The sequence below is a fragment of the Myxine glutinosa genome, chromosome 7, assembly GCF_964187855.1.
Source record: "Myxine glutinosa chromosome 7, kmMyxGlut1.1, whole genome shotgun sequence".
NCBI classification, from domain to species: domain Eukaryota; kingdom Metazoa; phylum Chordata; class Myxini; order Myxiniformes; family Myxinidae; genus Myxine; species Myxine glutinosa.
In genome coordinates, this window is record NC_136267.1 from 110,547,241 (window position 1) to 110,570,120 (window position 22,880).

General features: G+C 49.9%; 1 protein-coding gene across 2 annotated transcripts in view; it reads left to right on the plus strand.

The window, feature by feature from the left end:
- The window catches only part of LOC137431578 (uncharacterized), a 243,576-nt gene that overhangs the window by 77,572 nt on the left and 143,124 nt on the right, over positions 1 to 22,880 (plus strand). The window contains exon 3 of one of the 2 annotated variants that reach the window (XM_078782121.1): positions 7,503 to 7,541. The exons of the other annotated variant lie outside the window; for it this stretch is intronic. Coding sequence (XP_078638247.1) covers positions 7,503 to 7,541 — 39 coding nt within the window. The remainder of the gene's footprint in view (positions 1 to 7,502; positions 7,542 to 22,880) is intronic. 2 annotated transcript variants of the gene reach the window in all.

The following is a 22,880-nucleotide window of genomic DNA, read 5'->3' on the forward strand; positions in this document are numbered from 1 at the left end:
CTATATAACATCCTACAGTCTATATAACATCATACAGTGTATATAACATCATACAGTGTATATAACATCATACAGTCTATATAACATCCTACAGTCTATATAACATCATACAGTGTATATAACATCATACAGTCTATATAACATCCTACAGTCTATATAACATCATACAGTCTATATAACATCCTACAGTCTATATAACATCACACAGTCTATATAACATCCTACAGTCTATATCACATCCTACAGTCTATATAACATCATACAGTCTATATAACATCATACAGTCTATATAACATCATACAGTCTATATAACATCCTACAGTCTATATAACATCCCACAGTCTATATAACATCATACAGTCTATATAACATCCTACAGTCTATATAACATCCTACAGTCTATATAACATCATACAGTCTATATAACATCCTACAGTCTATATAACATCCCACAGTCTATATAACATCATACAGTCCATATAACATCCTACAGTCTATATAACATCATACAGTCTATATAACATCCTACAGTCTATATAACATCCTACAGTCTATATAACATCATACAGTCTATATAACATCATACAGTCTATATAACATCATACAGTCTGTATAACATCCTACAGTCTATATAACATCATACAGTCTATATAACATCCTACCGTCTATATAACATCATACAGTCGATATAACATCATACAGTCTATATAACATCGTACAGTCTATATGACGTCGTACAGTCTGTATAACATCCGACAGTCTATATAACATCATACAGTCTATATAACATCATACAGTCTATATAACATCATACAGTCTATATAACATCATACAGTCTATATAACATCATACAGTCTATATAATATCATAGTCTATATAAAATCCTACAGTCTATATAATATCCTACAGTCTATATAACATCCTACAGTCCATATAACATCATAGTCTATATAAAATCCTACAGTCTATATAATATCCTACAGTCTATATAATATCCTACAGTCTATATAACATCCTACAGTCTATATAACATCATACAGTCTATATAACATCATACAGTCTATATAACATCATACAGTCTATATAACATCATACAGTCTATATAACATCATACAGTCTATATAACATCATACAGTCTATATAACATCATACAGTCTATATAATATCATAGTCTATATAAAATCCTACAGTCTATATAATATCCTACAGTCTATATAACATCCTACAGTCTATATAACATCATACAGTCTATATAACATCATACAGTGTATATAACATCCTACAGTCTATACAACAACCTACAGTCTATATAACATCCTACAGTCCATATAACATCATACAGTCTATATAACATCATAGTCTATATAACATCCTACAGTCTATATAACATCCTACAGTCTATATAACATCCTACAGTCTATATAACATCATACAGTCTATATAACATCATACAGTGTATATAACATCCTACAGTCTATATAACATCCTACAGTCTCGATAACATCCTACAGTCTATATAACATCCTACAGTCTATATAACATCCTACAGTCTATATAACATCCTACAGTCTATATAACATCCTACAGTCTATATAACATCCTACAGTCTATATAACATCCTACAGTCTCGATAACATCATCCTACAGTCTATATAACATCCTACAGTCTCGATAACATCATCCTACAGTCTATATAACATCCTACAGTCGATATAACATCCTACAGTCTATATAACATCCTGCAGTCTCGATAACATCATCCTACAGTCTATATAACATCCTACAGTCGATATAACATCCTACAGTCTATATAACATCCTACAGTCTATATAACATCCTACAGTCTATATAACATCCTACAGTCTATATAACATCCTACAGTCTATATAACATCCTACAGTCTATATAACATCCTACAGTCTATATAACATCCTACAGTCTATATAACATCCTACAGTCTCGATAACATCATCCTACAGTCTATATAACATCCTGCAGTCTCGATAACATCATCCTACAGTCTCGCCTGCAGTCTTAATACTCATGTCGTCATCTGTACCTTTTCAGACAGTTCAGAATTCCTTTTATTTTTCCAAGTAGGTACTCTTTGTCTGCCTTGTCTCTTCATTCCGAAAATGTAAGGATAGTGATGTGACCTGTCTGTTTGTAGTTAATCTCGCTTATAAAGAGCACATTGACAAATGAGATACAATCACAAGCTACATTGTTTCCTCCTTGGTCCTAATTCTTCCCCAGAGATTGTGCTGGAAGGAATGTGTTTTTCAGTTTGTCCCCAATTATACACCCCACTTACTGTATGGCCGAGTGAAGAGGTTTCTTCTTATGAGCACGCTTGTCTCTCCAAAGCATCCCAATAATTACATTTGTAAATATAAACTGTTTCTGTTTTTTGTTCAAATTAGTGGGCTGACAGGAGAGTTCAGAGGAATTCTCACCTTTCAGATGTTTCTGCTGGATTTGATTCACGATTTGATTATATACTGTCATCCTGGTACGGTACCATGGAGGAACGGTAAGCTGGGTGTCCCATCTGCGAGCATTTGCTGAGAGATGGTGAAGGTCCTCTTACGTGGGTGATCGGTGTTAACCTGTGTTCCATCTATATTGTTTCGCTATCCATGTATATATACTTGGATGCGTATATCAGCTAGACTTTCAATCTTGGGCAAATCATAGGCATATGCCTCTCAAAAAGAGGAGTCTGTTCTGTGCCGTACCCTGGCCAAGTTCCAAATTCTCGCCCCAAGGTACAGGAGTGCTGTTTCTGTGGGACAGCTGCATTTCATTGAAGTTCCAACCGGCGAACCGAATTCATCATCAAATCCTGCTCCACTGTATATTCGCTAAAAGGATAAGAAAAGGAGAATAAGAAGAGGAAAAACAATGACGAGAGCAGGAACAAAAGTCTAGTTAGAACAAGCATTGTGAGTGTTGCGCTGCAATACATGTCCCCTACCGGCAGTCTGGTGTCTGGAAAACTGTTGGGGAAATTACCAAAGTTCAAAGTGCCATAACTTTGTCAAAAATGATCGAAACGTCGTGAAGTTCGAACTTGATCTGTAACTTATCATGAGGAAACCATGTACCAAGTTTGAAATCATTAGCATTAAGAGTTTAGGAAAAAAGTCCAGAAAACTGTTCTTTGTGTGACGGACTGACAGACGGATGGACGGAGTGCAAACCTATAGTCCCCTCCGGTGTACACTGGTAGGGGACTAATAACAAGAAGGCGTCTTTATAATCGTCACTTTGACATTCACAATATCACATTCGGTGATAAATAGGTTTACAAACGGGGAAATGTCCAAGGATTGATCAGTAGGCCCAATATCTATCATAGAAGTATAAACATAAAAATAAGGTTGTTGTTCAGTTTACTGCGTTGTATTTTGTCAAAAATATTATTTAAAAAACAAGACGTTGTGGACAAGAAAAACAAGAAAAAACAAGACGTATTTAAAAAACAAAAACAAGACATGCACAAAACAGCCTGTTTATCATCATCAGAGACTTTGAAGTGTGGGTCACGAGGGGGTTTGATGTTTAATCACCCGTCTTTTTAAGCCATTATTATTTTGAGAGACTGTTTCCGAAAGCGTGATCTTTAATGTCGACTAGTGCTGGCGCACAAATTGATACGTCTCCCAGCATGCGACACACCAGAGTGAGAGTTTATAGCTGGGTCTGACTTCAACCTCGGGATAGCTTCAGGCTGCATCGTCGCAAAACATTATCTACAGTCATAATTATCAATCCCTTCCAATTGTGCTTATGATGTCGACATTTACTTCTAACTCTTCCTTTGAGTCATTTCTGCCCAGTCAAAAGTAGGCTTCCCTCAAAATGTTTGCCATGCTGGATGACGCCACAGAATTATGGTGGTTGGCACTTTTGGTGCCATTCCATCACAGAATTGTTGTTGTTGTTGTTCCCTCATCCGTTAAAATCCAATACCGTGCTGTCATCCATCCTTGACCCAATATTGGCCTGATACACGGTACTTCCTACGCCTCTCCGTCACAGGATTGGTGTTGTTTTTCTACGGCCCTTCCATAACAAGAAATTATATTACCATAAAATCAGCCATCCTTGATGGGTATATCCGCTAGTTTGTATTATTGTGATGATTTTTATATGGGATTTATATGAGTTCCCTTCTGAGAGGATGTAACGATCATCTTGAGAAAGTTAATTCACTCAAACTCAAACTCTCACCATTAGCCATTATCTTTCTTGGGCAAACCACATTTCAAAGTTGGCCTCCAAAACCAGTTGCGAACGGTGCATCCTCCATTGTACAAAGTCCTTCCTTGGCACACCTTCAGAACCCCTATCCACCTACAAGGCCTTCTTCCGCATCTTGATAGAGTACTGCCCTCCGCTCTGGGTTGGCTCCCTTGTGCCATGTCTTGCTCAGCTTGACACCGTGGAAATCAAGGCCTTGAAGATCATTGGAATCTCCCGCACAGTCTATGGAGACAGACAGGTCAGTGGTCACTCAGTCTTATCCCGCCTCCTTTTCCGGTCTTGCACCATCTGCTCTTTCTCTGTTTTGACCCTTCCCACTCCCCCATCTTTCCCCCCTCTGCTTCCCCCCCCCCCCCCCCCCCCAGGTGTCTGCAGGGTGCACATTGGTTCACCATCAACCCTATTCTGCTAAAACTACCTAAATCCAGGAACACTGCTCACCTCCACCCATTTGTTCCTATTATTTCACACCTGTTGAACAAACTTCCACATCCTCTTCAATCTCCTTCCCTCCAGGTTTTCCGGATGGCTGTTCACCACCATCTCAGATCATCCCCCATCCAAAACTATGATATTTTCTACCCTCGTTCAAAACTATGATATTGTTATGAATTTTGGGGTAGAGTGATATATAGATCAGGTAGATCTGTGTCGGTATCATGCTCCGAATGTCGTGAAGAAGAAGAACCATCTCGATGTACATAGGCAGGGACCTGTCTAGCCCGGATGTTGGATTAAGTGTATATTTGTGGTCATACAAGGATGGCTTTGTGTTAAATAGAGAAGGGATTATGCTAATTCCCCTGTTTGTGAGACCTGTGATCTATCCATTGTCCTGTATGGCAACGCACATAGACATTAGTAAGGCCCATTAGTTACACCACACACACTACTTAAATTCCCCCCTCCCCCCACAATAATAATAATAATAAAACTCACCGGAAGCCAGTTCGGGGCGCTGCCGATGGAGCCGCAGCCAGCTACATCACCAGCTGGCAAAGCAACACTCAACGAGCAGGCAGGCAATGGACAGGCCCAGAGGGGCAGCGATTGGACAATACACCACCAATAGGGAGACGAGGCAGGATGAGGCCCGCTGATTGGTAGAGGGAGGAGTAAGAAGCTTCCCTCGGATTGGTGGAAGGAAGCTACGAACTGATTGAGCACAGACCGATGGCATGAGAGAGAAGTGACGTGGCCATTGGTGGAGAATTGAGCCTGTGATGTTGGCCGGCAGGGATTGGCAGAGAGAGAGAGAGAGAGAGAGAGATGACGTCACGAGGGGTTCATAAAAAGTGAAGAGAGACCGACATTTTCCCTCTTGCGCTTGGATCTTCTTCTTGCCCTGGACTTCCTTTGCGTTCCTGCGCTTGCACCTTCTGCTCGACCTTTTCTATCTCCTTGCTTGATTTTGTTCCGGACATTGGCGAGTGACGGTGTGCGGAACGTGACCTGTCGTCAGAACGAAGGGAGCTGCAGATCATTCGCTCACTCACGCGACCTGCCTGGAGTGGGGCGCGGACTGGCCATGCGGAGGGTCTTATCGAGGCCTGGTGAACAAGAGCATGTCAAGGCCTTCTTCCTGCCAACCGGAGCCGTGTTCGGGCGACGAGCTTGGGGCCTGACGATCCCTGACACTCCAGCCATTAAAGCTAAGCCCACCACACACCCACATGACGTGGTTCTTTTCGTATATTCTCCTTTGTGTGTTTAATACGTCTGGTGTGAGGGATCCCGATTTAGGACATTTATTTACCGGCACGTTTCATTGTTCTCGGGTTCCGTAAATAAACCTGTTATTTTTGTACATTCTAAAAATGTTTTCGTTTGAGTAAATTTGCAGGGTTGAAGACTGCTCGACCATCCACGTCAGGTAAAAGCTTCCTGCTTCTTCTTCTTCTTTCGGCCCCCCGCGCATATATAGTGAAACCCATATTTGAATAATGCCTCGAAGTAACCCTTGATTTGCTATCTGTGATTCCCCGGTATTCACCGAGGGGAATCACACGACAATATTTTTTACCCTCGTTAACCCCCATTCCCACCCCCAAGCCTTACCTCCTTCCAGATTTTCAGTCTTTCCTTCTTGAGAGTTTGGGTCTTTATCCATCTTGTCCAGCCCGTGCACCCCCCCCTATTTCCTCCCTATACCTATTATTGTCCAAGTTTCCCTCTATTTTATCCTTCAACCCATGCTATTGGTGGTTCCCCCATCTCTTTCCACTGATTCATTTTCTTCCGTTGCATCCTGATCCCTTTGGTGTTCTGGCTCTTCCATGAGCCTAGACTTTGTATACAAAAAATAGGAAAAGGAACTTCAATACGGGAGGTCATTAGGCCCAGCCAGCCTGAACAATGGTTGCCAACCTATGGTTGTTTGTTTGTGTTCTAGCCTTTTTAAATGCTGAACATCAAGCAAGGAAGCAGTATGCACCATTTGTAAAGATTTTGGTATAACTCGTCTTCGAACCACCAACCTCCCAGACTCCGAGCGGATGCTCTAACCATTATGCCAATGAGTCTGGTACTTTCTCTTCTTTCTTTTCTTTCTCTTTCTTACTTTATGTTTTACTTCCTTTTTTCCTTTTCTTTTGTCTTCATGTTTTCCAGCAGTAAAACACAATGAAAACCACCAGCAAAGTTTACATCATAAAGGCTTTATTAGTAGTGATGTTGTCCAGTAAACTTTCTGATGGAGTCATGCGGAAATCCTTGATGGCCGAGGAAGTCATTCCAGGCGTAAGTTTGTAAAGTCTTTGACCATGGGTCTTTTGGATACATTTTGTGTGTGGGATAAAAGAAACACTTGTTGGATTTGAATATTGGCAGAACTTTTGCATTTGTGTGGAACAGGCGGGACAAATTACTTTGCATTTTGGAGAGCAGCCCTGTGGGAGAATCCTTTAGGGAGTAATGAACGGAAGTTCTCATTGAAGCAACTCCCACAGCCTTATGCTTCATGGGTCTGCATGTATTGAATACAGTTGATTCATTGTGTGGTGATGATGACGCACATGCTTTCAACTCTATCAAAGATTGTGAAGGTGGTTAAGGAGTCACTGAAATGTGTCGCTGAACCCACAACTTGCCAAGTTTTCCACACCTCCATATTGTGTGCTCATTAATAAAAAATATGAGAAATGTTTTATAAATTAACAAAGCTAAAAATGAGAGGCACATCAACATCTGAGGAAGCCATTTACTGCTCCTCTTCGAATGTTTGTGTTTTGCAGTCATGACCAAGTTAATTGGTGAAGTGTCTCGTTTTTTGGGTAAGTTTGCCATGTAGGTATTGTTTATGTAATGGATGATTGTCGTAATGTAGGTATTGTCGGATGAATGATAAGCTGGAGTATCTGTCTACCAGCACTGGTCATTGGTGAATGTGAAAGATCTATTGAGTATCTGTTACAAAGAGTTTATCCGGAAGGGATTAGTGTCCTGATTAACTGTTGGGAAGGCAATGGCGAACCACCCAGCCCAGAGACTACTTCAGCACGACAGATGCCTTGTCAATATTTGGTACATTGATTGAGTATTTATTTTATGTGTGGAACCATTTTTGATCAGGAATGGTATATTTTTAAATACAGCGTCAAGGCTCGTGGAGGAGCTAAAATATGCAACGGAACAAAACTAACAGCCGAGGGATTGGGGGAAACACACAACAGTTGGGTTGAGGGACAAAATAGAAAGACTCCAAAGATAAGGAATATGAGCAAGGATGAGGACTCGGGTAGGACACAAGGACTAGACATGATGGATACAGAAGCAAACTCTCAGGAAGGAAAACAGGAAAGTTGGGAAAAAAGTGGACTTGAAGAGAGTTAACGGGGGTAGAAAACATCATGGTTTTGGATGGGGGATGATCTGAGATGGTGGTGAACAGCCGTCTTGAAAACTTGGAGAGAATAATTAAATTGAAGAGAGTGTGGAGGTTGATTCCACATGCATATGAAAAGAGGAACGAATCAGTGGAGATGAGCAGTGATCTTGAATTTTGGGAGTTTCACAAGAAGTGGTAATGTCAGTGTTATGCAGGTAATGTCAGTGGATCGTTCTTTTTCATAGAGGAAAGGCAGATCAAACAAGAGTACAGATTGTTGAGAGGAGACGGGAAAGATTATGTTTCGTGCACTTCTTCATTGCCACAGCAATATTCTTATCTCGAACCACATCGCACGATGCATTTAGGAGGTGATGGGCAGGTTTTTTTTCACCTGGGTGAATTTGTTTTGTTTATTCCATCACGTTACAGACAAAAACAATACATGGTATATAAATATAGTGTATAATGCAGTAGACCATAAATTGTTAATGCGAAAATTTAATTAAAAGAGAACTAATGACCAAAAACCGATAGTAAGAAAAAGAAAAAAAAAAAGGAAAAAAAAAAAAATATATATATATTATTATTTTTTACGAACAGGAATCAAATTCCTGCATGGGGCTAAGTGTGAAAAATTCTGACTCAATATGGGACTCGAACCACGGACCTCCATTGATTACGGGTCAACAGCCCACCTACACTATTGAGTCAGCCGTAATCTCCTCAGGATATGTGTATTTATATATGTATATATATATGTATATGTATATATATATATTGTTATGTTTGTAGGGGGTAGGCAATACCTTAGTCCAGGTAGAATTGCATCGGTAGTGTGCTCCGACTGTTGTGAAGAAGAAGAAACCCTCATGTATCATGAGGAGGGATCCAAATCGATCGTTTTCGCTCAAACCGAGTTCGCCAAACTGAAATATTCTATGACTTTGGGTTGTGGATTTACAGTTTTGGGGAGGGATTTGTAGACTATAGATATCTTCACCTTATTAAGTGTGTGATTCAATAACCACCATGTCCATCAACCATCATTGAGGTTTCAACCCTTTGAACCCAGAACCTCGCTCAATGGTGGGTCCACAACTCTAGTTGAGTCCACAGGTCATTTGGAGATATAAAGAGAACTAGAATGGCACTCACTGGAGTGCATACCTCTGCCAGGCTGAACAGTTTATGGTTTTTTTCCCCATTGATAGGCCAGATCTGTATCAGGACCCTAACCAAAATCTAAATGGCTTGCTCTTGTCACACTGTGGCATATCCAGACCTTGGCATCAAGGGGGGGAAAAATCCTGCCAAATTATATGTCAGCAGGGAAGCATATATCGTATGTTCATTTGGCCAGAAGTAACCCTTATTGCTCTCAACCATGAACCACCTCGGCTGGGGAAACATAAAACCATTATGGAATGAGTACATTTATTTTGATGTCTATCGAAAATGTTTATGTCTGAGCAATCTAAAGATGTATTATACGGCATTATTTATATGGCAAATACAAATTCAACATAGAACCGACCTTGACATGGAATCTTTGCACCTTTTGCATATTCTGACGAAAGCTGTCAATCACCGATGAGTAATCTATTCTTGATGCAAGATTCTTATCTACACTGAGCAATGCCAGCCCAGAAAGCCATTATCTTGACGTCATCTCAATGATGAATATAGTCTTCTGAATGTTGACATCATCCCCTTTCTTCAGCCCATCTCAAGTCATTGTGGAGCGAAAATGATTCTTGATGAGTTTGACATTGCTGAATGATTTGCTCAGCTGTAGCTGTAGAAATGGGTAGCGATCCAGCCCTGTAAGATTGGCATAAGCGCACTCTAATGTGTTCTTGATTATGAATTTTGAGACGTCTTTGAGTATTTTTTGTTTCAATACAATCCACACCACTCCTTTGTTGGTACAGTGTTCAACAGTTTTTGTATTCAGCCAGGTGTTGGTCCACCTTTTCTCCCATGAAGGGTAAGGGCTGAAACGGCTTCACTTTTATTATCTCGGCACCAAAGGTGGATGGAGGTTATGTTTTCACTCCTGTCTGTTTGTCTTTTTGTTTGTCTGTTTGTTTGTGTGGTTGGACGTTTGTAACCCCAAACGTGCCCATGGCTCTGCTAGGCGCCGACTTCCTCTGCGCACACGGACTGCTGGTGGACGTCCAACGGCGTCGCCTAATCAACGCCGAAACCTTCAGCTCCCTGGTATGCACATTGAGCAGCTCTGCTCCGACCGAGCTGGCATGCGCCATCCCGGCGGCGAACGAGTTTGCTCGCCTGCTCACGGAGTTCCCGGCCCTCACGCGGCCGACGTTTTCGGCCGTCGCAGTACGGCATGGGATCGAGCACCACATACCAACCACGGGCCCGCCAGTCTACGCCAGAGCCCGCCGCCTCGACCCAGCCAAGCTCGCCGTGGCCAAAGCCGAGTTCGACGCTTTAGAACACCTCGGCATCGTGCGTCGCTCCGATAGCGCGTGGGCTTCGCCACTACACATCGTCCTAAAGCCAGGGGGCGGCTGGCACCCATGTGGCGACTACCGCCGTCTTAACGACGCTACCACCCCCGACAGGTATCCGATCCCGCACATCCAAGACTTCTCCGCCTGTCTGGCGGGACGGGTCATTTTTTCATCGACCTCATACGGGGATATCACCAGGAACCTGTCAGGGCGGCCGACGTCCCTAAAACGGCAGTCATTACGCCTTTCGGCTTATTCGAATTCCTACGGATGCCGTTTGGTCTCAAGAACGCGGCTCAGGCGTTCCAGCGCTTGATGGGCGGCGTGCTGCGTGACCTGCCGTTCCTCTTCGTTTACCTGGACGACATCCTCGTCGCCAGCACGTCCTGGGCCGAGCATCTCCTCCACCTCCGAACACTGTTCGGGCGCCTCAGTGAGCACGGCCTCATCGTCAAACCGGCCAAATGCCACTTCGGCACGACGACCGTTGATTTTTTGGGCCACCACATCACCAAGAACGGGGCCGTGCCGCTGCCAACCAAGGTCGAGGCCATCACCACGTTTCCGCGTCCCCGCTCCATAAAGGCCCTGCAGGAATTCCTGGGAATGGTGAATTTCTATCACCGCTTCGTGCCCTGCGCTGCTCAACTCATGCGGCCCCTCTACGAAGCCCTCCGGGGCAAGCCGGCCAAGCACGACATCGTCTGGTCCGCAGCAATGGACGCGGCCTTCCAAAGCTCAAAGCGGGCCCTCGCCGACGCAACACTGCTCGCTCACCCAGTGCTCAACGCTCCCATCGCCCTCACCACGGATGCCTCCGACTACGCGGTGGGCGCCGTACATGAGCAATGGGTGAACGGGGTTTGGCAGCCACTCGCTTTTTTCAGCCGGCAGCTCCGGCCGAACGAGCTCAAATACAGTACGTTTCACCGTGTGCTCCTCGGTCTACACCTGGCCATTCGCCATTTCCACCACCTCCTGGAGGGCCGACCGTTCACGGCGTTCGTCGACCACAAGCCGTTGGTTTACGCAATGGCCAAGGTCACGGAGCCGTGGTCGGCCCGCCAACAGCGCCACCTCTCCGCCGTGTCGGAGTTTACCACGGACATCCGGCACGTCGCCGGCAAAAACAACGCCGTGGCCGACTGTCTTTCTCGGGCCAGCGCGAACGCGGTCCACCTCGGGTTGGACTTCGCGCTTATGGCAGCGGACCAAACCACCGACACCACGGTGCAAGCCCTCCGGGCGGCGGACACGGGCCTCCGCCTGGCCGACATCCCCTTCGCAGACACTGTCCTGCTCTGCGACATCTCCCAAGGCCAGCCTCGCCCCATCGTGCCCGTTACCTGGCAACGCCGCATCTTCGCCTCCCTCCACGGCCTTTCCCACCCGGGCCGGAAAGCTTCCCAGAAGCTGGTGTCGGCGCGATTCGTCTGGCACGGCCTTCGACGGGACGTCCGCGATTGGACCAGCACATGCACAGCCTGCCAACAGGCCAAGGTCCACCGACACACCCAGGCCCTGCTGGCACCTTTCACCGTGCCCGAACGACGTTTCGACCACGTCAACGTGGATCTGGTGGGCCCCCTCCCCCCGTCACGGGGGTTCACACACCTGCTCACCATGGTGGACAGGACCACCAGGTGGCCGGAGGCCGTTCCCCTCGTCTCCACCACCACCGCCGACGTGGCGCAGGCTTTCATCGCCACCTGGGTTGCCCGCTTCGGTGCACCGGCGGACATCTCGTCAGACCGCGGACCACAGTTCACCTCCGAGCTGTGGGGAGCGGTCGCCCGCAACCTGGGGGTCAAGCTCCACCGTACTACGGCCTACCACCCCCAAGCCAACGGGTTGTGCGAGCGATTCCACCGCTCCATGAAGGCCGCGCTCATGGCCGGCCTTCAGGACAGCGGTTGGGCCGACCGGCTGCCGTGGGTCCTTTTGGGCCTCCGCACGGCCCCCAAGGAGGACCTCCGGGCATCCAACGCTGAGCTTGTCTACGGCCAGGCGCTACGCGTCCCGGGCGAGTTCGTGCCCGACGCTACCAGTCCCTGGTCCGCAGCTCGCCAACGCTCGGACCTCCAGGAGGCCGCCCGACGGTTTGCCCCCGTGCCAACATCCCACCACGGTGACCCCCAGTCCTTCGTCCCCCCAGCACTTCGCACAGCGGAGTATGTTTTTGTGCGTCATGACGCACATCTGGGGCCACTCCGGCCGCCGTACGACGGGCCCTTCCGGGTCCTGCGACGGGACGACAAGTCGTTCGTCATCGACATCGGCGGCAGGTCGGACCGGATTGCGGTGGACCGCCTCAAGCCGGCGCATGTGGACATCGACCAACCGCCACGGTTGGCCCTTCCGCCGCGGCGAGGCCGCCCCCCGTCCACGTTGCCCCCCACTCAACCGCCCAGCACCACACCGGACCCCCCCCCCCCCACGACCCGCCAGGGGTCGCTTTGGCCGGGTCATCAGGACCCCCCTCAAATTGACCCTGCCAGTGCAAGTCGATTCTGGGGGGACGTGTGTAGCGGCTACCGCTGGGTTTTCACAATCGCCTTGCACCTACCAAGGACGCGGAGCGATCACCATGCCGGGCTCGTCCAGGACGCCCGGGCAGGCCCGCGCTCAACCTGCCAGGCCTCGGCCGGGACACCCGGGCATGGCCGGGCGTGCCCGGGCATGCCCGCCCTCGACTTGCCAGGCCGTGGCCAGGACACCCGGCCACGCCCCCTCTCGCCGTTCCCGGGCAAACGCTCCGGGATAATGTGTGTATATATATTGCTGCCCGATAAACGGGCTTTTGAGATTACCTGAGCTGTTTTGTTTGAATAAAGCAACTCGGACGAATTCCAGCTTTTTGTCGCGTCCATTCTTCCGATCGACGTGGGAGCACGGCTCCTTCAATATCTCAAAAAGCTGTGGATGACTTGTGACAAAATTTGGTGGATGAGTTGGGTAATTGATGAGAACAAGCCGATTAGATTTTTGTTAAGGTTCGAATCCAGATCCGACCCATCAGTGGGATACAAAACATAACCTGGTCGGCCTGGCGGATGTATGCTCTCTACCGAGTGCCGTTTTAGTTCATGGTGGGTCAATGACCATTTAATGTATTGAAGCGCGATGCTGCGCGCGCTAATGCTTACGCAAGGAGCAAGCGGACAACGCGGTTCATAAAAGAGTCTTTATTGAAAGTACTCAAACTGCAGCACTGAGCTGCTCCGGGCTGCGCGCCCCGTGTATATCTTGAGGCCACGCCTCTCTCTGGGGCGTGGCCGCCGCCCACTTGGTGCGCGGAATGATGTCACCACGCCAGTGGGCTTTCGTGTCCGCCACACGCGCCCCCCCAGAATTCCCGCGCACCTGGAGGGCCAGTTTGCGGGGCAAACGGATGACCCGGCCGAAGCGCCCCCTGGCGATCGGCGGCGTCCGGGGTGCAGGGATGCCAGGTGGGATGCCTCTGGCTGCCCCTGGGATGGGTGCAGGACCGGGGGGAAGCGTGGCGGCGAGGCTGGGCGGTACCGGGGGTCCGCCCGCAGGGGGGCGGCCCCGACGCGGGCGTCGGGACACTGGCGGTGGATGGTCCACGTCGAGGTGGGCCGGCTTGAGGCGGTCTACAGAAACGCGGTCAGGAGTACCGCCGATGTCCAGGGTGAAGTGCTTCGCCCCGTTCTCCAGCACGCGGAAAGGCCCGTCGTACGGGGGCTGCAGTTGTGTCCGGTGGGCATCGTGGCGGACGAAGACGTACTCCGCCGTGCGAAGCTCCGGGGCGAGGTGCGTCGGTGGGTGCCCGTGGCATGCCGTTGGCACCGGGGCGAACCTCTGGGCGGTCTCTTGCAGAGCGGAGCGCTGCTGTGCCGCGGACCATGGTGCCGTGGAGTCGGGGAGGAACTCGCCCGGCACCCGCAGCGGTTGCCCGAAGACCAACTCCGCCGCGGATGTGCACAGGTCCTCCTTGGGCGCCGTCCGGAGGCCCAGCAGGACCCAGGGGAGCCTGTCGACCCAGCCGCCGTCGCGGAGGGTGGCCCGGAGCGCGGCCTTCAATGAACGGTGAAATCGCTCACACAGGCCGTTAGCCTGGGGGTGGTAGGCCGTGGTTCGGTACAGCCGGACCTCGAGCCCCTGCGCGACCGCCCCCCAGAGCTCTGAGATGAACTGGGGGCCGCGGTCGGACGAGATGTCTGAGGGGGCGCCGAACCGGGCGACCCAGGTGGCGATGAAAGCCTGCGCGACGTCCGCCGTCGTCGACGCCAAGGGCACGGCCTCCGGCCACCAGGTGGTGCAGTCCACCATGGTGAGGACGTGGGTGAAATGCCGCGAGGGAGGCAGAGGTCCCACCAGGTCCACGTGGACGTGGTCAAACCGGCGTTCCGGCACCGTGAACGGGGCCAACGGGGCCTGGGTGTGCCGGTGCACCTTGGCGCGCTGGCACGCGAGGCACGTCCTGGCCCAGCCGCAGACGGCCTTCCGGAGGCCATGCCAGACGAACTTGTCGGCGATCAACCTTTGGGAGGCCCTCGCTCCCGGGTGGGACAGGCCATGGATGGCGTCAAACACCTGGCGCTGCCAGCCCACAGGCACAATGGGGCGAGGCCGCCCGAGGGAGACGTCGCACAAGAGGGCCGCGCCCGCGCCGTCGAACGGCTCCTTGGTGACGCGGAGGCCCGTGATGGCGGTCCGCAAGGCCTGGACGTCGGGGTCAGCGGCCTGGTCCGCTGCCATCCGGGCATAGTCGATGCCGAGGTGGACTGCGTGGGCGACGGCCCGGGAAAGGCAATCCGCCACCGGGTTGTCCTTCCCCGCGACGTGCCGGATGTCCGTCGTGTACTCGGACACGGCCGAGAGGTGACGCTGCTGCCGGGCCGACCACGGCTCGGTGACCTTGCCCATCGCGAAGATCAGCGGCTTGTGGTCGACGAAGGCCGTGAACGCAAGGCCCTCGAGCAGATGGCGGAAGTGCCTGACCGCCAAGTGAAGCCCGAGCAACTCGCAGTCGAAGGTACTGTAACGGCGTTCGGGCGGGCGAAGCTGCCGGCTAAAGAACGCCAGCGGTTGCCAAGCTCCACGCACCCATTGCTCGTGCACCGCGCCCACCGCGTAGTCCGAGGCGTCGGTGGTGAGGGCGATCGGTGCATCGGGCGCCGGGTGCGCGAGCATGGTGGCGTTAGCCAAGGCGAGCTTCGCGCCCGTGAAAGCCATGTCCATCTGCTCGGTCCAGGTAACGTCGCCTTTGCCCGGCTTACCTCGGAGAGCTTCGTGCAGGGGGCGCAGGAGCTGGGCGATACGGGGCAGGAACCGATGGTAAAAGTTCACCATGCCCAGGAACTCCTGCAGCCCTCTGATCGTGCGGGGGCGCGGAAACCCCTTCACCGCCTTCACCTTGGCCGGCAGGGGGACGGCTCCGTGCCTGGTGACACGGTGCCCCAGAAAATCGATTACGGCGATGCCGAACCGGCACTTTGCGGGGTTCACAATCAGGCCATGTGGCCCAGGCGTTCGAAGAGCGTGCGGAGGTGGCGGAGGTGCTCTTCGCGGGACGCGCTGGCGACGAGGATATCGTCCAGGTAGACGTAGACAAAATCCAAGTCGCGCAGGACGCTGTCCATCAGTCGCTGGAACGCCTGAGCCGCATTCTTCAGACCGAAGGGCATCCGCAGGAACTCGAAGAGTCCGAATGGCGTGATGACCGCCGTCTTCGGGACGTCCTCCGGCCTGACGGGGACCTGATGGTAGCCACGTATGAGGTCCACCTTCGAGAAGAAGGACATGCCCGCCAAACGGGCGGAAAAGTCCTGAATGTGGGGGACGGGGTAGCGGTCGGGAGTGGTGGCGTCATTGAGACGGCGATAGTCCCCGCACGGTCGCCATCCCCCGCCGGGCTTCGGCATGGTGTGCAGCGGCGACACCCAAGCACTCTCCGCGCGCCGAACGATGCCGAGTCGCTCCAGGGTAGCGAACGCCGCTTTTGCCACCGCCAGCTTCGTCGGCTCGAGGCGGCGTGCCCGGGCGTAGACCGGTGGCCCGACGGTGGGGATGTGATGGGCCACCCCATGCTTGACGGCCCCCGCCAAGAAGGTGGGCCGCGTGAGGGCCGGGAAGCCGGCGAGGAGGTGGGTGAATTTGTCCGCTGCCGGAAGCATACAGATCAACGTGGCCGGAACCGAACCATTCGGCAAGCCACTTGCCAAGCCGCTCGGTGAGCCGCTCGTTGAGCTGCTCGACGAGCTGGGCAGCGCACAAGCGAGTGAGCTGAACGTCTCGGCCTGGACAAGACGTCTGCGCTTTACGTCGACCAGGAGCCCATTAGCGCACAGGAAGTCCGCGCCAAGCAGTGCCATGGGCACGTCGGCGGTGACGAACGTCCATTGGAAAACCTGCCCTCCGAACCGCAGAGAGAGGCAGCGTTTTCCGTATGTACGGATGGGCGTCCCATTCGCGGCAAGCAGCGCGGGGCCCCCGCCCGCGGCGTGCTTGTCTGACGTACCGGCGGGAACGACACTCACCTGCGCTCCCGTGTCACACAGGTAACGGCGCCCGGATAAGGTGTCCGTTATGAACAGCAGGCTGCTCGAACGGCCGGCGCTCATCGCCACTATTGAGCGCCGGCCCAGGCGTTTCCCGACCTGTTGAAGGAGCATGGCGGATGACACTGCCGAGCCTCGTGGCCGAACTTGGCGTGGAACCAGCACCAGGTGGTGGAGCTGGAGGAGTGCGGCTGGCTCCGCCAGGCCTGTGGAGTTGGCCGTTTTCCCCGCGGTGGCGGTTTTCACCGCGGCGGTGGGCGGGGCGTGGCGGCGGTCATGAGGTGCGTATCAGCATGCTGCGTATGCTGTGTAAGCTGATGCTGTGGATCAGCAGCATCAGCAGCATCAGCCTCGAGGTCCGTGACGGCCGCACCGACTCTCGCCCGCGTGTCCGAAGCCGCGAAGTACCTGTCCGCCTCGGCTGCCAATGCTCGGGGTTCCGTTAGCACGGTCCCGGCCAACGCGAGGCGAACCTGCGCTGGAAGTTGGCGACGGAAAAGCGCCCGGAATAGAGAACCGGGGGCTTCGTCGCCCAACAGTGACAGCATATGGTCCATTCGGACCGACGTGCGCGTGTCGCCAAGCTCGGGGAGATCCAGGAGGCGGTCGGCCCATGCGTCGTCCGTGAGGCCGAACATGGCTAGGAGTAGCCGCTTGAGTGCCTCGTACATGTGGCCGTCCAGTGGGTGGCGAAGGACGGACACAACTCGAGCGGCCGTGCCGGGCCCGAGGGAGGCAACGACGTGGCAGTCGTCGCCGGTGAGGCGCCGAAGCTGAAATTGGGCTTCGGCTTGGACGAACCAGACTTCGGCCTGGGCCTCCCAAAATTCGGGAAGTTTAATCGACATTGCGTTGTTGTTTGCCATTGCAATGGCGTCGTGTTCGGAAGGATCGCTACGGCAGATCCAACGTCGAGGTCACCATATGAAGCGCGATTCTGCGCGCGCTAATGCTTACGCAAGGAGCAAGCGGACAACGCGGTTCATAAAAGAGTCTTTATTGAAAGTACTCAAACTGCAGCACTGAGCTGCTCCGGGCTGCGCGCCCCGTGTATATCTTGAGGCCACGCCTCTCTCTGGTGCGTGGCCGCCGCCCACTTGGTGCGCGGAATGATGTCACCACGCCAGTGGGCTTTCGTATCCGCCACAGTATGTTATTCTTTACTACCATGGACTTGAGGAACATCCCCACAATGTTAAATGTGAATTCAAGTCTCCCCATCCTTTTTTTTTTTTTTTTTTTTTTTGTATACAAGATCGAGGCTCGTGAAAGAGCGAACATTAATCACACAGAAAGACAAACCGACACATAAAACATATAACATAGGGAGCGGTAGACAAGATGGGGAGAGAGGGGGAAGGACACAAACACAACATTTGAGAGCAGGGACCGAGAGACATGGAGACATCGAGATATCTGAGAGAGGGCGAGGGCTTTGGGGGGGGGGGGCGTGGGAAGGGGGCGGTGGGAGAGGTATAAAACATATGGACACTGCCAGGACTTCCAGGAAAGAAGTTGGAATTTCAAACAAGGTGGATCTGGGGTGAATTAGCGGGGGTAGAAAAGATCAAGGTTTTGGATGGGGGAAGATAAGAGATGGTGGTGAACAGCTGTTTTAAAGACCTGGAGGGAGGAGTGGGATTGAAGGGAGTGAGGGAGTTTGTTCCAGAGGCGGGAGAAAAGAGGAATGAAAGAGTGAAGGTGAGCAGAGAGCCGAGATTTCGGCAGTTTAACCATCAGAGGGTTGCTGGCAGATCTTGTGCGACCTGGAGGAATATTTGGGGGACAGAGCACAGAGAGAGCTGGGGGTGCAAGGCCGGAGAGGAGTCGGTAGAAGACAGAAAGACCACCTACCTGCCTGCGGTGAGTGAGTGAAAGGCCCTCAGAGATAGCTTCATCGCGGGAGATTCCAATAATTCTGAAAGCTTTGGTTTCAACAGCGTGAAGCCGAGCTAGGTGTGAGGCAGGAGCACCGGCCCATAGGGGAGAACAGTATTCCATTGAGCTGCGGATGAAAGCCTTGTATGTGGTGAGGAGCTCAGGTGTGCCGAGGAAGGACTTCGCACGACGGAGGATGTCCAGTCGGCGACTGGCTTTGGAGGCCAGCTTGGAAATGTGGTTTTCCCAAGAAAGATCATGGCAGATAGTGAGACCCAAAATCTTGAGCGACAGAACTTCTTGGAGAGGATTGTTGAGAAAGTAGATGGGAGGGTTGTCCAGTCGATCTTTTCGGAGAGACATAGTAAGAGTGTGAGATTTGTCAGGATTGAAAGACATGTTCCACTTGTTTGACCAGTCTGTGATTTTGTCCAGGTCTTCAGAGAGTGAGGAGGCAGCAGACTGCCGATCTGAGGGAAGAGGAATGGAGCGGCAGAGAGTGGAGTCATCAGCAAAGAGATAGAGAGGATTTTCGAGAGAGTCAGAGAGATCATTGATGAAGACCAGAAAAAGCACGGGGCCCAGAACACTGCCTTGGGGAACTCCAGCCTGAACAGGAAGAGGAGATGAGAGAAACCCATTCAGGGCCACACGTTGACGACGACTCGAGAGGAAGTCCGCCAGCCATGCGTGGAGATTTCCATGGATACCAAAGGAGGAGAGTTTGGTGAGCAGAGCGGGGTGCCAGACCGTGTCGAAGGCACGTGATATGTCGAGGGAGACAGCTCTAATTTCCTGTTTGGCATTGAGGACCTCCATCCATTGTTGAGACAGCAGAAGCAGCATGTCCAGAGTAGAGTGACCTGGTCTGAAACCAAATTGATGATCAGAGATCAAGCCATTGGAGAAGAGGAAAGATTTCATATCCGAAGCAATGATGGATTCCATGACTTTGCTGATAATTGGGAGAAGGCTGATTGGTCTGTAGTTGCTAGGATCTGTTTTTGCACCTTTTTGTGCAAAGGGGTGATGTTGGCTGATTTCCAAGCAGATGGCAGTTGACCTTGAGCAAAAGAGAGGGTGAAGAGAACAGAGAGAGGGTGAGATAGAGCAGCAGAGCAGGATTTTAGGACCCGTGGGCTGATGCCGTCGGGTCCAGTTGCAGAATCAGAGTCGAGGGTTGACAGGAACTTTTCCACCTTGTCAGGAGGAAAGGACACGGAGTCCAGGAGCAGCAGGGTACGACTGGGTATGGTGGGTACAGAGAGGGATGGGTTTGGGACACACATCCTTCCCCCATCTTTCCACCCATATATCCCAAGTCCTCAACCTCCGCCTCCCAACCCCAACTTCAACCTCCATGGTAAAAGTTCTGCTTGAGAGAATACCACATAGCTATTTGGGCAGTGTATAGACAACAGACTGCTGCCTTGATCGCTGAAGCCTATCTTCACAAGACCTGTGAGGCCGATTGGCTCAAAATCCTTTTAACTATCACTTTGGTCATTTTGTACTGAAGGGAAAACTTATAGGGAGGGGATGGCGGTTGTGAATATGACACCTGCGAAGATGTCTTTGGCTTCAGTTATAGTGGGGGTTGGGCGGGGGGGGGGGGGGGGGGCCATGTACTCAATTTCAAGTTCGTGTGCAGTTCATGTTAATTTTGGGCAACCACTATAAATGTATTCTACTGGGTCCTACTAATTGGAAAAATGATGTCGCCATTTTTTGCTGTTGACCTTTAGTGACCTTGACTCAAGGTCAAAGTTCAAGCATCATTAGTGACCATACTTCATCCAAAGTATATAAACCTGGGTACCAAAATGTGGTAAATTTCACAAGGAACATTGATTATGACATTTATTTTGTCATTTGCCCTCTCAGATGTTTGCAATATGCAAATTAATGAGCAAATGACCTAATTAGTGAAATAATATGCATAATTAACATATAGTCTTCACCATACACGTAAATCCCATCACTTCGCATTATTATTGAATGCCAATCATTAGTTACCATCTCAAGTGTGTTCTGCTGGATCCTAAAGTGGAAAAATATGTTGCTTATTGTTTTCTGTTGACATGTTCTTGATATTAACTGACCTTTGACATGTACTTGACTTTACTTACCTTGACCCAAGGTGAAATGTCAAATGTCATTTTAACCATGTGATGCGATCAAGCAAAATAAGTCTGATGTCTAGAATATTGATTTTTGGATTCAGGTTCCTAATGCTTTTCTTTATACTGTTCATTCATCATGCTCATTTGCTCATGTTGGTTGGGTTTTTAGCCATTGTTGGTATTTTTAACATTTAATTTGTTGCGAAAACATGTTTCCAGTTTACTCAGTGCAAATTTTTTTACAATGTGTGTCAACAATAACCATTAGATGCACATATGAACACAATCATGGTAATGCAGAATTGTGGCCAAAATATGCTCTTTGAACTTTGACCTTAGTTCAAGGTCACGAGAGTCACAAGAATATTGACAACAGTCATCTAATAGGACCCAGGATACATTTGTGATTAATTACTAACAATTAACATTTTCTGGAGATGGGATGTACTCGCCATTATATGTACTAGGGCATGCCCGTACTATATATATATCTAAAATTATATCCCCCCCCCTCTATTTACATGAAATGGTTTGGTCCAAAGCGAACGGCTTGCGAGTACGGTGACAATCCCCCCCCCCCTCTATTTACATGAAATGGTTTGGTCCAAAGCGAACGGCTTGCGGAGTTTGGTAAAGAAATCGCCATAGCGTGCACAAACGCGCAGGAAAGCGAAAGAATCGCAAATTAGTTTTAATTAGTTTTAAAACATAGTTTAACCGCAACATAGTTTGCCAACGTGAAATAAATGAATACGCTCTCAAATGTGCCGTCCGAGGCAGAGTCTGTTCGCCACGTTCGGCACACGTGATAGCTCGCTGCTCTCTGATTGGTTGAATCGTTTTTTGGACATAGCTCGGTAACTACTTCTCCGATTAATATGAAACCTTGAAAAGGCACATCCTCGGGTCCCCAGCAATATACCTGGCAAGTTTAAAGTATATCGGACCCGTGGTTGTCGAGAAACAGCGGTCACAGACATACAGAGATTACTGGAATTATAGATAGATAACTGGGATATATGTTTTATAGGGTATGCTAATTATGCATATTTTTGTCTCTAATTAGCTCATTTGCATATTGCAAAAAACACGAAAGGTCAAATGATGAAACAAATGTCATAATCAATGTTCCTTGTGAAATTTACCACATTTTGGTACCAAGGTCGATATACTTTGGATGAAGTATGGTCACTGTAATGACGTTTGAAATTTGACCTTGAGTCAAGGTCACTAAAGGTCAATAGATAAAATGGCGTCATCATTTTTCCGATTAGTAGGACCCAGTAGAATACATTTATAGTGGTTGCCCAAAATTAACATGAACTGCACACGAACTTGAAATTGAGTACATAGGCCCCCCCACTATTAGCATTAAGCACCAAAATGGCAGCCATACGATTTTTCATGTTGAAGTTGTGGGTGTCGCCGGGTGAACTGTCCAACCAATGGAACTGTCCAATGGGTGGAACAGTATGTTACACACAGACGGACGGACGGACGTACAAGCGTATTATTATATAGATTTGTTTTGCCAAACTCTGTCGCAATTTATTTGGTGGGTGACTTGTTTCGACCACCTCCATGATCGTTGTTGTGCGTGAGCGCAGTCCATGCCCACATTGTGCTGCATGCTTTATTTTATGCTTGACACGTCACGTCACGTCATCAAAATGGAGATGTGCGTGTGTAACTTGTTGGATGTTTTAAATTGACCAAATACCGAAACATGCTCAGCTTTAGATGACACATGACAGAGGGGTTCAAAAAAAAATTAAGTAGT